Below are 15,491 nucleotides of genomic sequence, written 5' to 3'. Positions count from 1 at the left end.
GGGAGTCCAATTGGGTGGGTGTATCCATCCAATTTTCCTTTAAACGACCAATTTATCGGTTTACAACTAGCACCGATTTCATTAATTCAAGCCTACCACGAACAATTATGACAACAAATAATGATCATATACGGATCCAAATGGCATTATATGACTCCGAGATGTATCCCATAGAATTTCAAGACTTTTCGACACCGGGCCCCGAAACCTCCAAAATTTCTCAAAAAGCATGGATATTAGCCTTCAATTTTGGAATTTTTGTTTACTTTTATTTGCCCGAAAATAAAAATTGCCAAAATATTTACTATGGTCTCTAATACCCTTTAGGAGTCCGATTGGGTTAGTGGAACCATCCAATTTGCCTTTAAAACGACCAATTTATCGGTTTACAACTTGCACCGATTTCATTAACTCAAGCCTACCACGAACATTTTTTACAACAAATAGTGATCATATATGGTTCCAAAAGACATTATATGACCCCGAGATGTATTCCCTAGAATCTCAAGACTTTTCGATACCGGGCCCCGAAACCTCCAAAATTTCTCAAAACGCGTGGATAATAGCCTTTGATTTTGGAATTTTTAGACTTTTTTTCAATCGGAAATAATAATTGCTGATATGTTTACCATGGTCCCTTATAACCTTCGGGAGTCCTATTAATTGGGTGGGTGGAACCATCCAATTTGCCTTTAAACGACCAATTTACCGGTTTACAACTTTGCACCGATTTCATTAATTCAAGCCTACCACGAACATTTATGACAATAAATAATGATCATATATGGTTCCAAACGGCATTATATGACTACAAGATGTATTCCATAGAATTTCAAAACTTTTCAACACCGGGCTACTAAACCTCCAAAATTTATCAAAAAACGTGGATATTAGCCTTTAATTTTGGAATTTTTGAATATTTTTCGGCCAAAAATAAAAATTGCCGAAATGTTTACCATGGTCCCAAATATCCTACGGGAGTCCAATTGGGTGTGTGGAACCATTCAATTTGCTTTTAAACGGCCAATTTACCGGTTTACAACTTGCATCGATTTACCGATTTACAACGGCCAAATTAATTAACTTGCACCAAACCCGACTTGAACCGAAATTGAACCAAACCCGTTTTAACTTGTCAAAATCCGAATTTAACCCGACTTTTTACTAACCTGACCTGAATTCAACCCGACTTGTTCCTAACCCGACCCGAATTTAACTTAACCTGTTACAAACCGAACCCGAAATCAACTGACTTGTTTTTAACCTGACCTAAATTTAATCTGACTTGTTATTTGCCCGATCCAAATTTTACCATACCCATTACTTACCCAACCCAAAAATTCAACCCAATCTGTTACTTACTCGACTCGAAATTAACACGACTTGTTATTGACCCGACGTAAATTCAACCTAAATTGTTCCCGACCCGATTTCAAATCACCTTAAATGCAATTTAGACCACCTTATTATTGTTGATCAAAGCATTTTGTCTTGGGAGACCAAGTCGGTCCAGGCTAGCAAAAGAAAGAAGCATCATCCTCAAATTTAAGAGTTAAATATAGTATATATATTATTATATTTGTTGTATGGTCAAAGAAGATAATTATCTTCCTAAATTATAGACTTTAGTTCCCTAGTATAATATTTCCATATATATAATAGTCATAGGAAATAATTAGCTTGATAAAAATGATAATTATCTATTTATAGTTAGTTGAACCCGAATATGACCTGTCTTGAAATGACCCGACCTGATTGTAACCTGCAAATTATTGACTTGTAACCTGCAAATTATTTACTTGAACATAACCCGACTTGAATCCGAGAATGACCCAACCTGATTATAACCCGCAAATTATTGACTTGAACCAAACCCGACTTGAACCCGAGAATGACCTGACCTGATTATAATCCGAAAATTATTGACTTGAATCGAACCCGACTCAAACCCGAGAATGACCCGACCTGATTCTAACCCGCAAATTATTGACTTGAACCGAACCTGACTCGAACATGAGAATTACCCTAACCCGTTTTAATCCGTGAAAACCGAATTAAACCCTACCTATTGTTCACCCGACCCGAATGTAACCCGACTTGTTATTAACCCAACCTAAACCCGACCCAAACCCGATAAGAAGTATGACCCCACGTGATCCGCCTCAAGCATGACCCAACCCAAACCCAACCCGCATAGGTATGGAATTAATCTAAATTGACCTGAGTGACCCGACCCACTCTTACCTGACCCGCTTACCCGAATTGACAGCTCTAGATAAAACTAAGGAAAAAAAAATAAATTCTCATTGAATAAGGGACGTGAATATATTGAGAATCTATAAAATAATAAGTGTGCAACTTTAGTTTAATTATAATAAAGTCTAGTGAAACGAACCATGAATGGACTAAATTAAAAAATAAATAAAAAGAAAAGGTACAGTTTCAAATTTTCAATACATTAGGCAAGAAAGTTTAACAGTCTTCAACTGAAGCATTGATGAATGGGTTATTTGGGTATTAATGAGAATCATGATCATCTTGATCATGATGAGCTTACAGCAGAAGAACAAGATCATTCATTGCAGCATATAGTTTTTGATCAAGCTAAAGATGATACAGCAGCGTTTCCTTAAGAACATAATTAATGAGCTGGCAATATTCTGTTATGGTTAGATTCCCACGTATTTGGTGATACATAGAGTTTGTTAGAGATTCTATTTCCTGATGTATGCTATATATATCAGCTAGCTTGTATGAGAAGATTAGATTTTCTCTAATAAAAATTTCTCTCTCTCTTTTTCTCTATTTTCTCTGTATTTTTCCAGAGTTCTGAGTTCAAGAACTCGAATATGGTATCAGAGCAGAAGAATTCCTGCTAATTTTTCCGCATATTTCTCACAAATTCATTCATTTTTTGTTTGATCAACAATTATCAAACATTTTTCCAGCATCAAATTCTATTTTTCAGCCAAAATTCAAGAAGTTTTGTGCTAAATTCTTACTCAGATTTCCATTTTTTATCAAAATTGTTCCTATTTTTCATCTGATCTTCAAATTATGGGAGAATCAGTCAATTCTACTCCAAATGTTACTGCAGATCCAAGCTCAATCTACTACATTCATCCGAGTGAAAATCCAACAGTTTCTCTAGTTTCTGAAAAATTCAATGGTGAAAACTATGCAGATTGGAAGAGAGGCATGGTTTTGGCTCTTTCTATGAAGAACAAGATGGCTTTCATTGACGGTTCCTTGCCTAAACCAGATTCTACAGCTGCAGAATTCAATGCTTGGACCAGATGCAATAACATGATTATTTCCTATCTGCTTAGATCTTTGGACAATACTCTTGCTAAGAGTGTTCTCTATTTTACCACAGCACATGAGATCTGGAAAGATCTGGAAGACAGGTATTCCATTATCTCAGGACCTCAGTTGTATTCTCTTCAGCAATCATTAGGTCAGATTAGTCAAGATAATTCATCAGTTGCAGAATATTTCACTAAAATCAAAGGTGTTTGGGATCAGATTAGTGCAGCAAATCCTATACCTATATGTTCATGTAATGGTTGTTCCTGTAACTTGACTAAAAAGTTTCTGAAGACACAGCAGGATGAAAGATTGATTCAATTTCTTATGAAATTGGATCCTAAGCATGCAAGTGTTAGAACTAACATCTTGATGATGAATCCTCTACCTACTATCTCAGCTGCTTATAATTTGTTGATTCAAGATGAAAGGCAGAAGGAGATCACTGATGTGTATAATAGACACTCAGGCATGGCTTTTGCAACTGGTGATAATCAGAGATTTCATACATCGGTTGGTTCTGATGTGAGACAGACTTATGCTGGAGGATACAGGAAAGGCAATTTGTTTTGTGAACACTGTAAAATGACTAATCACACCATTGACAAGTGTTATAAACTAAAAGGCTATCCTCCTAGGCCAAATCAAGGAAGATTCTCAAAAGGAAAAAGAGTAGCTGCTGTGGTTTATGGTGATGATGGTTCAGATACTGAAGATTCTGATGCAACTCACATCTCTAAGGAACAGTTTAATCAGTTCCTAAGTTTCATCAAGCAAAACAAACATGATGATGCTGGAAATATAACTGGAATGGCCAACATGGCAGGTAATAACACTTGTCTTATTACTTGTCTAAATTCTAAATGGATCATAGATAGTGGAGCTACTGATCATATATGCTCAAGCCTAGATCTCTTTGATTCATATGTTCCTTTTGACAAAATGCCAAATATGATCACAGTAGCAGATGGCAAAAAGGTTGAGGTTCTCAATATTGGAACTGTTAGGTTTGGTAATGGCATAATATTGAAAAATGTTTTGCATGTTCCAAATTTACAGTTCAATTTAATTTCTACACATAAACTGTGTAAAGATATGAGTTGTGAAATTGTTTTTACTCATGACAAATGCATGATCCAGGATTCTCAGAAAAATTCCCTGGTTCTTGGTAACTTGGAATCTGGTCTTTATGCTGTTGATAAGGATAATGTGGAGAGCAGTTTGACTGTGAATTTGGCAGTTGCTGAAGAAGCTAAACTCTTGCATTTAAGGCTAGGACATTTACCATTCAATAAATTGCATTATTTGAATGCTAGTCTTCCCTCCAAGTGCTGTATAGATTCTGTTTGCCAAATTTGTCCAATGGCTAAACAAACCAGAAAATCCTTTCCTATTTCTAGTTCTAAGTGTAGTCAATGCTTTGATTTGTTGCACATAGATGTTTGGGGGCCTTATAAGGCTATGACACATGACAGATGTACTTATTTTCTTACTGTAGTTGATGATATGTCAAGACATACTTGGACATTTTTAATGAAAAATAAAACTGATTCTGTTGACATTTTGGATTATTTGTTTGGGATTGTTCAAAATCAGTTTGAGGTGAAAGTCAAGTCTATAAGAACTGACAATGCCAAAGAATTGTGTGAGGGTAGAATTCTTTCAATTTATCAGAAGTATGGGATATTTCATCAATCAAGTTGTGTAGACACACCACAACAAAATGGTGTTGTGGAAAGGAAACATAGACACCTTTTGGAGACAGCTAGATCTTTGTTTTTCCAGTCCAAATTACCCATAAGATATTGGGGGGAATGCCTTTTGACAGCCACACATTTGATCAATAGAATGCCCTTGAGTAGCATTGGTTTTGTCACACCATATGAGAAGCTGCATTTGTCAAAACCTAGTATTGATCATTTAAGAGTTTTTGGGTGCCTTGCTTATGCTAATACTTTGAAAACACATAGGTCTAAGTTTGATCCAAGGGCTTCACCTTGTGTTTTCATTGGCTACCCAATTGGACAGAAAGGTTACAAGTTACTCAATCTTGAAACAAACAAGATAATTGTTTCTAGAGATGTTACATTTCATGAGAAACATTTTCCCTTCCACTTCACATCTTCTACTCAACAACCTGATCCCATTTTCTTACCTGCTGACACACCCTTCAATTTTGCCACGGATCTTGAAATTCCAGATATTTTTGCCCAAAATACAGACACTAGCCCAGGAACAGGACAACACAATTCTTCTGATCCAGCTGTTCCTATTTCAGAATCTAGCACCCCAACTCCACAAAATGACCAAACACAAACCCAAACACATATCCAAATACCTAAACCCCAAACCAAAACACAAAAAACCCAGCCTGTTATACCAGAAAGACAGTCATCAAGACCCACAAAAAGACCTAGCTGGATGGATAACTTTGTTTGTGTTGTTACTGGTTCTCCACATTGGTGTAACTTGGTTAGTTTTGAGGAACTACCTACACCTTGTAAAGTTTTGATAAGTGGTTTTTGTTCTTACACTGAACCTGCAACATACTTTGAGGCTTCTCAAAATCCAGAATGGGTAGCTGCTATGAACAAAGAACTTGAAGCTTTAGCAGCAACTGGAACTTGGGAAGTGACAGACTTACCTAAGGGTAAAAAGGCAATAGGCTGTAAATGGGTGTTCAAGATCAAGTTAAAAAAGGATGGGACAATTGAAAGATTTAAGGCAAGACTTGTGGCAAAGGGATATACTCAGAAATATGGTTTAGATTATGATGAAACTTTTTCACCTGTGGTTAAAATGGCTACAATCAGGTGTTTGTTAGCTGTTGCAGCAAGCAAAGAATGGCCATTGTTACAACTTGATATTAACAATGCCTTTCTACATGGTACTGTTGGTCAAGGAATTCTATTAGCTTCTTCTCAACAGCTAACTCTACAAGGGTATTCAGATTCTGATTGGGCAGCTTGTCCCAATACAAGAAGATCTGTCACTGGATATCTCATGTTACTTGGCAAAAGTCCTATTTCCTGGAAATCTAAGAAACAGACTACTCTTTCTATGTCTTCTACAGAGGCTGAATATAGGGCTATGGCTGCTGCATCTTATGAGATCACTTGGCTTGTCAGGTTATTGGAAGATTTAGGGGTTACAGACCTCAAACCTATTAAACTAAATGTTGATAATCTTTCTGCTATTCACTTGGGCAAAAATCCTATTCAACATGAACGAACCAAGCATATTGAGCTTGATTGTCACTTTACAAGGGATAAAGTGTTGCAGGGCCTCATTGAGCTTACTTATCTCCCTACTAAAGATCAGATTGCAGATCTTTTCACTAAGTCTTTGCCTTCTCCTCATCTCTATGAGCTTCTGTCCAAGCTAGGGATGACTTTTTCTCAGCCACCTCCTAGCTTGAGGGGGGGTAATGAGAATCATGATCATCTTGATCATGATGAGCTTACAGCAGAAGAACAAGATCATTCATTGCAGCATATAGTTTTTGATCAAGCTAAAGATGATACAGCAGCGTTTCCTTAAGAACATAATTAATGAGCTGGCAATATTCTGTTATGGTTAGATTCCCACGTATTTGGTGATACATAGAGTTTGTTAGAGATTCTATTTCCTGATGTATGCTATATATATCAGCTAGCTTGTATGAGAAGATTAGATTTTCTCTAATAAAAATTTCTCTCTCTCTTTTTCTCTATTTTCTCTGTATTTTTCCAGAGTTCTGAGTTCAAGAACTCGAATAGGTATGCATATTTTGTTGTGATTGTTTATCTGCTGCTTCTCATTTCTCAAGCACAACAATAGTAATAGCAGCAATAAGCAGGTCGCTGCAACAATAACAGGCGGCTGCTTATGACCGATGGCGCGGCAGATACCATCGGTGGAGCACTCTTAAGCGCACAACCTACTTAGCTTGCTCTCTCATTAATCAACTAATATTGGTAAATTTCAGACCCATTACAATTTCAATTACATTAACTTTCTATGACTTTTGATCTGCTATTGAATCGCGCTACTGTAATGCACGCTACCTGTTTGATTAAATGCCTCAATGAAAGTATGAAACTATGCAAACATGCTGGTCCTTTATTTTTCTTAAAAGGGTAATGGGTATGCGTATTTTGTTGTGATTGTTTGTCATGGAGTTGCTTGAATGCTCTAATCTTGTCTCATCTGATTGATTACTAAAAAAATTGTTTAAGAAATTTTGTAGTTGGGTATAGATATATTTGTGTAGTTTCTTAGTTTGATCAGTTTATTCTTGTATAATGGCCCATTGTTAAGTCTATTTATGTCGAAGTTTCCAAATATTCAACAAGTTTAATTGGAAATTTTGAGTTTGCTCGCAAGCGTTTCAGTACAAGCTTAGCTTTGCTTAGCTTCAAATATAAATGTATCTGTAAATATTGGTCAACATTCCATTTAACCAGGCTAAAGAAACTGTCATCAGAGAAGCATTCACTCAGCTGTTGTTTAACAGACTTATCTGCATTTGTTCTGTTACTAATAATGTGAGTATTATTTAAACTTGACACAAATTATTTGTGCATCTTATATTCTTATGTCTTAACCTAAGTTACATTTTATATTCTACTGTTTTAACCATTGTTACATTTTACATTACTTGACAAAATCATTCAACACCGTGCTGCAGTGTACATTACTTAATTGAGCTGGAAATGCCAAGCTTTATTTCTCGAAGATTTAAGTGATTTCAGCTCTCTGCGAGAAAGGGAGCAAAACATGGGACTGGTTTCATTTTCTTAGGGATGAACATCTTGAATATTTCCTGGTGCTATTGGAAGTGTAAAAGGGCATTCTTCAAATCCACAGCATACTTAACAATTTTTCAGACACCTTTTCAATTCAGGAGCTTCAGTATTCACAGACTAAAACAAAGCAGTGATATCAAAAGTCTGAACAAGGCATTGAGAATTATTGATCTTGTGTCTCCAAAACCCACCGATGTTAGTAAAAACCAACATTGCCATCTTCAACTTATTCAGGACTTGCTACAAACGCATTCAAAAAATCTTAGTGAAGTTAAAGCATCCAATGACTTTGCAAATGCATGTTCCGGAAACCAAAATCCACCTGATCAAATGCTTCCATCTTTCTCTTTCAAGGATGATGTGATTTCAGGGGTTTTTAAACTACACAGAGAAGGGTTTAGAATTGATGTCACATTGCTTCCACATGCACTAAGTATTTGTGGCTATAGAGGGAATCTTCATTGTGGAACTCAGCTTCAGTGCTTAGCTATCAGAAATGGGTTGTTTGTAAATGTCTATGTTGGAAGTTCTTTAATTAGCATGTACTCGAAGTGTGGGGATTTATGCTCTGCTTCGATGGTGTTTGAGGATATGCCTGTGAGAAATGTTGTATCATGGACTGCTTTCATTTCTGGATTTGCTCAAAAATACCAAGTTGATGTCTGTTTGGAGCTATATAGCCAAATGAGACATTCATCTCTTGAACCTAATGATTATACACTAACAAGTCTCTTGAGTGCGTGTGTAGGTAACGGCTCTCTTAAACAAGGAAAGAGTGCTCATTGTCTGGCCATTCTTTCGGGTTTTGATTCATATCTTCATGTTGCCAATGCTCTTGTCTCAATGTATTGCAAGTGTGGTGATGTTGAAGATGCATTTTCTGTATTTGAGTCAATGCATGATAAAGATATTGTTTCATGGAATTCCATGATTTCAGGGTATGCGTTGCATGGACTAGCTTGGAAAGCAATTGATCTCTTTGAGGAGATGAAAAGGCAGAAAATGAAGCCTGACTGTATTACATTTCTAGGTGTTCTCTCATCATGTCGTCATGTTGGTCTTGTTAAACAAGGTCATATGTATTTTGATTCAATGGTAGCATATGGTGTGGAGCCTGATTTGGGCCATTACTCATGTATTGTTGATCTTCTTGGTCGAGCTGGCTTGATTGATGAGGGCCGAAATTTAATTTTGGACATGCCAATAAAACCCAATGCCATCATATGGGGCTCGCTTCTTGCTTCGTGTAGGCTTCATGATAATGTTTGGATTGGTATAGAGGCTGCTGAGAACAGGCTTGCACTAGAACCTTCGTGTGCTGCCACCCATGTGCAGCTTGCAAAGTTGTATGCAAGGGTTGGAATGTGGGATCAGGTGGCAAAAGTTTGGAAAATGATGAAGGACACCGATCTCCAATTAAATCCCGGATACAGCTGGATTGAGATAGGGAATGAAGTCGTCAGCTTTAAAGCAGATGACACTACCAACTCCAGAATGAATGAGGTTTTCTGTATGTTGGAGGGTTTGAAATGTCAGCTCAAATCAGATCATGTGCTCGAATCTCACGAAGAGTTTGATATTTATTCTTGCACAAATGTTTCATGATGAATTGGCAGAATAATGCTAATACACAAATTTGTTCAGCTGCTGCATATGTGTCCAGCCATCCACTAATTGATTTTGTGAGGTACATGCATCCTTCTATTGAAGCACAGTTTTCAATGAAATCTTTTTGTATTTTATTCATGACAACAACCAACTTTTCTACCTTTGTTTCTGATTCTTTTGTTTAGCCCACCTACACTTATAGTTTGTCTTGGTGTACCTTTGTGGTCTTGCACATGCTATGTACTTAGGGTGTGTTCTATTTACTTGATTTTCTTATATTTTAATTGAAATTATCTGAATTAACTTGAACTTATCTTTTATAACCTTATTTGAAATAAGTAAAAGTAAGGTGAACAAAATAAGGCCTGAGATCAGTGATAGACCATATACTTATATTTTGTAATCTTAAAAATCAGAACCTTAAAATGATAGGTTATTTGTAATCACAACACCATTAAATTACAAGTCTTAGTTAGCCTTGTATGCCTTTCTTGTTATCAGGCAGGGACCTATACATATCTTAACACATTCAGTCAATTATATTCTTCACTATATTGATTGTGATCTGCTCTCAATTCTTAATTGGCTTTTCCATTGTATTTCTAGATTCAATTGGCTTAAAGAAAATCTATTGTGCGTGTAATTTCTTCAAGAGATCTATTCTTAATTGGCTAAATTTGACTTTAGGCGTTTAATCTAGCATTGAATCTGGCAAAATAGAAGCTTCTCATGCATCCGCCAAAAACCAAGATGAGACATGTTGGGTTTACCAGGTCCTTTGGCATTTGCTGGCTTGTCTCTGCTCTGTACTGCTCTACATCAGCATGTAACCCTTCACAATGACACGGTAGCAGCAAATAGCTTCTTGGAAGAAGTAAGCAAATCATTGTTGATTTTCACAGTTCTGAGTTCATTTCCCATAGTGACAATTAATCCTGGTCTGTCATTACCTATCAAACATCTGCATGCAGACATTTCAGAACTGGGTTGTTTGTCCAGATTTTGGGGATCTTGCTAGGGATATAGGTAGTGGAGTTTTGAAGTATGTGTAGACTTTAATCTTGTATGTGATGTTCATAATATCTGCAAAATTTGGTGATGTTCTGAATGACCACATATGTATTCCCAATAAGCAAAGTTGAATAAAATTGAATTCTTTTCTTGCACAGTATACTTGCTGAACAACTTTGTATCTCGCACACTCTAGTGTTACCTAATTAATTTGATAGTGCATGGCTTGTATAGTTTCAACATCATAACGCGCACATCCATTTATCATAGATTGTTGCTGGATTGATTTAAAATTTTATAATGCATAACTTTTTTTTAGTCTCTGCTGTAGAATGTCAGAGAATTTCTCTGCTGCACTTCATCTTGTTTTTGGCCTTATAAACATTTACTGTCTGAAGAAACAGTTTCACAACATTTTTTCTTTGTAGTATTTGGCTGATGGCAGATTCTTTTTCATTACATAAATCTCCCTGTCCTATTTTAGGAATCAGGAATGGAGGATGCTGCAATTATTGAACCAAAAGTGTATTGTGGTACGAGTAGTTAGAAGTCTTTATCAATTATGACCCCAGTCAGGTAAAAGTGGTAATTTGAAGAATACAGGGGTTTATATTTTTCTTTTGCTGATAAAGCTACTTTGAGTCATGTTTTTACTATCTAAAGAAACTTTGGAAACAGGGGAAAAGTGATAGGGGGGAGGAATTTGAAAACATCCAATATTCATATTTTTATTTCTCTGCTGGTAAAAACTCAAAACAAATTATAAGTTCATAGTCCCTGTTGACCTTTATAGTGAATAAAATTTGCGGTTGAAATCAAGCTTCAAAGGCATTATTGACATAAAATTAGCATTGTAATGGTGACATGTAATTTTTTGACATACAAACTCTTTTTGATGTCAAACTGTTAGTTGAAAAAGGTGATGACTTCTTAGGTTTGGTGTGTGGTAAATGGCTTTATGATGTTCTGGATTCTTTTATAATTTGCAGTGTTCAAATTTAGGGAAACTTGAACTGGCAGCTGGTAAAATAATTCATTCATTTGAGGGTGTGTGTGTGTGTGGGTTGGGGGGGGGGGGGGGGGGTTGCTTGGATTGCAAGCAGTAGTATTATGAAATCATATGGATATTTTCCGGGTTAGTCCACTTCATCCTCTTATAATATGGACCTACAATATTTTGGAAGCTTGTTTTATAAGCATGAGAGATTTGTGGAAAATAAGCAAGGACTGAAATATTGGGATGATTAAGCATGTTGATATACTTATTGAACAAGTCTTTGGTGAGACCATCCCATAAAAAAACACATCTCGGTCAGCACCTGTAGAATTTTTCATTGCAGACTAGAAATTTGAACATTACAGGAAGTCCTTTCAAATGATGTTGCTGGAAAGACTAGAAATTTATTTAGACCAAAGACGGGGAAAAACAGAAGGCAGATAGCTAAAAAAAGCTTGTGTGCGTAGTGCTAGATTACTATACTCTTGAGTCTCTGACATTTGCAACCAATTTGAATGCCACCGATGTTAATAGTAATTTTTACTAAAAAAGATAGTGTGCATTATAAAAGAGAAAGTCTCTGATTCAGTAAAGATGTCAGCTTGCTAAAGATAGTATGCATCATCTACTATTATTTCTGCTTTCAGTTGTCTAAATTATATATTGTGATGTAATTTTTGGTTTGGATGCATCTTGGTAAGAAATTTATACCCGTATTTTTCTGATCATGTGGTAGGTTTAGAAATGTACTGCATGTTCAGGTAATCATTCTTTTATAATGTAATGCATGATTATTGGGTACTCTGCAAATTTATGGAGTTACTTGTTTGGTAAAAGCAGATTACAGCAATTTCTCTCCAAAAGAGGAAAGGTACACTCCGGCAATAGGAAATGACAGCCATGCTGTAAAATAAAAACTATCTTTGGGTTCTCTGCAAATGTATGCATGCTTTGGCTTAAGGGCGTTAAGGCCTACAAAACATTTCAGAATTTAGAGATGGGGTAAATGTTTCTCGTGTGTTTATTAATGTATAATCTTTGGAAGGTATTGTGAAACTCTTGCATTCAAATGTTCATTTAAAATATGCACTAGGAATAACAGAGAAAGAAGGATTTTTCGATGAATTGTGCTGGCATGAACAATAGAGTGTGAGTTACATGATTACTATGGAGCTGAGAATACTAACCTAACAATAAAAAACTTCAACCGAAAATAATATTGAAAGGAGAGTAAACTTTTATTTAGAGATATTTCATAATAGAAACTGGAAAATTTATCTTTGTTATGCTGGATAATAATGACATACTCCATATACAAGGTGAACCTTACTTTCACAGTCTCATAGTCTGCAACTCTGCATTGGTGTTTTAGCAAGATAACTATACACTAGTTTTAACCTAGAACAAGTGCTATAAAGTAATTTACAAATAGAAAAGGTAAATAATGTCATCCCATTTGTTAATAAAAAATTTAACCCCATATTTTTTTTTCCACTTTTCAGGGGTTATAAATACACCCCTTAACCTCATATCTACTTCCCAACTACTAGTCCAACATTCCCTCCTAAAAATTTGGACTATAGGAATAACATGGGTAGAATTACAATTACAAGTACACTTACTTTATCATTTTTTCTCATTATTCTTGTTTATTCAGCTAGTGCTAACAATTCTATTCCTAAAGGTCTTTCCTATAATTTTTATAACAAAACTTGCCCTCAACTTGAGGACATTGTCAGAGCTACGCTTGCTCCTGTATTTACCAATGATCCTACTTCTGCTGCTGCTCTCCTAAGGCTCATGTTCCATGACTGCCAAGTTCAGGTACTCTTTCTCTACGCCTTCCTGGCCTCCCTTGAATTCTGTAACAATATCATACTTAGCTTGTACTCGTCTGTCTTTCGACTTATTGTACATTTGTACTCAATCAACTAGCTGCTAAGTACTATTTTCCTTTGTTCTACTTTTAAGGATATACTTCAGCACAATCTTTCTGCTTGTCGAAGTTATTGGTTCTTACATATGATACCTCCTAAAAGTTTGCCTATTGTGGTTTATAGTTAATATATTTATTAGTGTATCATGGTAATGGTACAATGCAAGGTTGGCAACTTACACTGGCCTGTTAGTACTTAGTACACGTTGTTACTAGCAAGTTTGCATGCATGATGAATCTTATGAGTTTTTCTAACAGAAACCTTTTATTCTTTGTCAGGGCTGTGATGCATCAATTCTGATCGATGTGTCTAACTCGGCGTCCTTAGAGCCACCAGAGCTGGGAGCAAAAAAGAACTTTGGGATTAGAAAGAGGGAATCAATTAACCAAATAAAATCAAGGATTGAAGAAGAATGTCCAGGGCTAGTCTCTTGTGCTGATATTATAGTGTTGGCTGCTAGAGAGGCAGTGGCTATTTCTGGGGGTCCAAGAATAATAGTTCCTTTAGGTAGGAGAGACTCAATCTCAGCTTCAAGCTCTGAAGATGCTGATGCTTCCCTCCCTGCACCTGATTTTGGAGTTGATGACGCTCTCAGCCTTTTCGCCAAGCTAGGGATGACTACTCGGGAAACAGTTGCCATTATGGGTACTTTTCATTTTTTGATCAACTTTTTTCACCATAATATCTGGCTCTCTACTGCTGTATAGATGGCCAGTGGTGGTTTAGCCTAAGGGCTAAGGTTATGTCTCTAGCTCTGCCTAGTTAACCGGGTTGCCTAAGGCTATGTCCCCAGTCCATTCTCTACCGTAATTTGTTCCAAGATATAATCTTGACAGATCAAGCTAACACATTGCATAACAAAACTTGAAAAATACTAGATTACTAGCAATATTTTCCTTGATCATGTTTCATTTTGCATTTCAAGTATATAGAAAAGAATTTAATATTTTGCCATTGAACATTTCATTAATAATAACATAAAGTAAACTACAAATTTATGGTTGCAGGGTCACATACTTTAGGAGTCACACATTGCTTAAACATTATGGATCGTTTGTACAGGCCATCTGACGTGAGAGGGAGCAACATGGATCCTAGATTTGAAGCACTCTTAAAATTCAGCTGTCCTGAAAACATACCCTTTTCTCAAAATATAAGTTTTGTGCTTAATGATCCTTCAACATTTATATTTGACAATTTGTACTACAAGAATTCTCTGCAGCGCCGAGGTGTGCTAAGGATTGATGCAGAGTTGCCCCTAAACACTCGAACAGCAGGGATTGTGGAACAGTTTGCAGCTAATTCTGACGATTTCTTTCAAGAATTTGGTTCTGCTTTTTTAAAGCTCTCATATGCAGGAGTGTTAACTGGTAATCATGGTATAATTAGGAGCATGTGTAACTTTGTAGACAATTAAGGACTAAATTTCGTAGTCATGAGTTGCTACCTAGCAGCCTGCACTACTGTATTTATCACTAATATGTTGTTAATTAAGATCATCTTGTTATGTATGTCTAAAGCTATGTTGTGTACTTAAATTTGATTTTATGAGAACGAAAGAAATTCGTAAATCATTTCTGCTTAAAACAATTTTTTTCCTATACGTATATTAAAATTTTTTATCGTTACGAAGTTCTATTTCTTTATATATGTATTTTTAGGAATCAAACTACCATTGTTTTCCAATTTTCGTAGCTAAGACTGATCAAGCTAGTGTTAGTTTATTGACTAAGATCAACTACATGCAAAAAAACAAAGATACTGCTTCCTCGTTGATATTAATAAATAATTATAGATGAATTTCTACTACTGTAAATAAAATTTATCAATGACAATATTTATCCA

At 36.0% G+C, this 15,491-nt stretch overlaps 2 protein-coding genes across 3 annotated transcripts; both read left to right on the top strand.

Annotated features, from left to right (window-relative positions):
- Nucleotides 1–7,144: 7,144 nt before the first annotated feature.
- LOC145629940 (pentatricopeptide repeat-containing protein At2g37320-like) lies at nucleotides 7,145–11,628 on the top strand. 2 transcript variants are annotated; one of them, XM_081682179.1, is made up of 4 exons: nucleotides 7,145–7,262; nucleotides 7,976–9,780; nucleotides 10,389–10,575; nucleotides 11,197–11,628. In XM_081682179.1, exon 2 carries the CDS (start codon nucleotides 8,091–8,093, stop codon nucleotides 9,696–9,698), a length of 1,608 nt encoding a protein of 535 aa, XP_081538305.1. In that variant the 5' UTR covers nucleotides 7,145–7,262; nucleotides 7,976–8,090; the 3' UTR covers nucleotides 9,699–9,780; nucleotides 10,389–10,575; nucleotides 11,197–11,628. The 2 variants fall into 2 exon arrangements, with proteins under 2 accessions (XP_081538305.1, XP_081538304.1); XM_081682178.1 differs by lacking the exon at nucleotides 11,197–11,628 and having other exon boundaries at nucleotides 10,389–10,863.
- A 1,095-nt stretch (nucleotides 11,629–12,723) lies between these two features.
- LOC145629939 (peroxidase 29-like) lies at nucleotides 12,724–15,135 on the top strand. Its single transcript, XM_081682177.1, has 3 exons — nucleotides 12,724–13,533; nucleotides 13,925–14,291; nucleotides 14,654–15,135. Exons 1-3 carry the CDS (start codon nucleotides 13,300–13,302, stop codon nucleotides 15,061–15,063), a joined length of 1,011 nt encoding a protein of 336 aa, XP_081538303.1. The 5' UTR covers nucleotides 12,724–13,299; the 3' UTR covers nucleotides 15,064–15,135.
- The last annotated feature ends 356 nt before the right edge of the window (nucleotides 15,136–15,491 follow it).

This window comes from Chenopodium album, chromosome 5, assembly GCF_948465745.1.
Source record: "Chenopodium album chromosome 5, dcCheAlbu1.1, whole genome shotgun sequence".
NCBI lineage: Eukaryota > Viridiplantae > Streptophyta > Magnoliopsida > Caryophyllales > Amaranthaceae > Chenopodium > Chenopodium album.
This window is presented reverse-complemented; position numbering and strand designations above follow the sequence as displayed.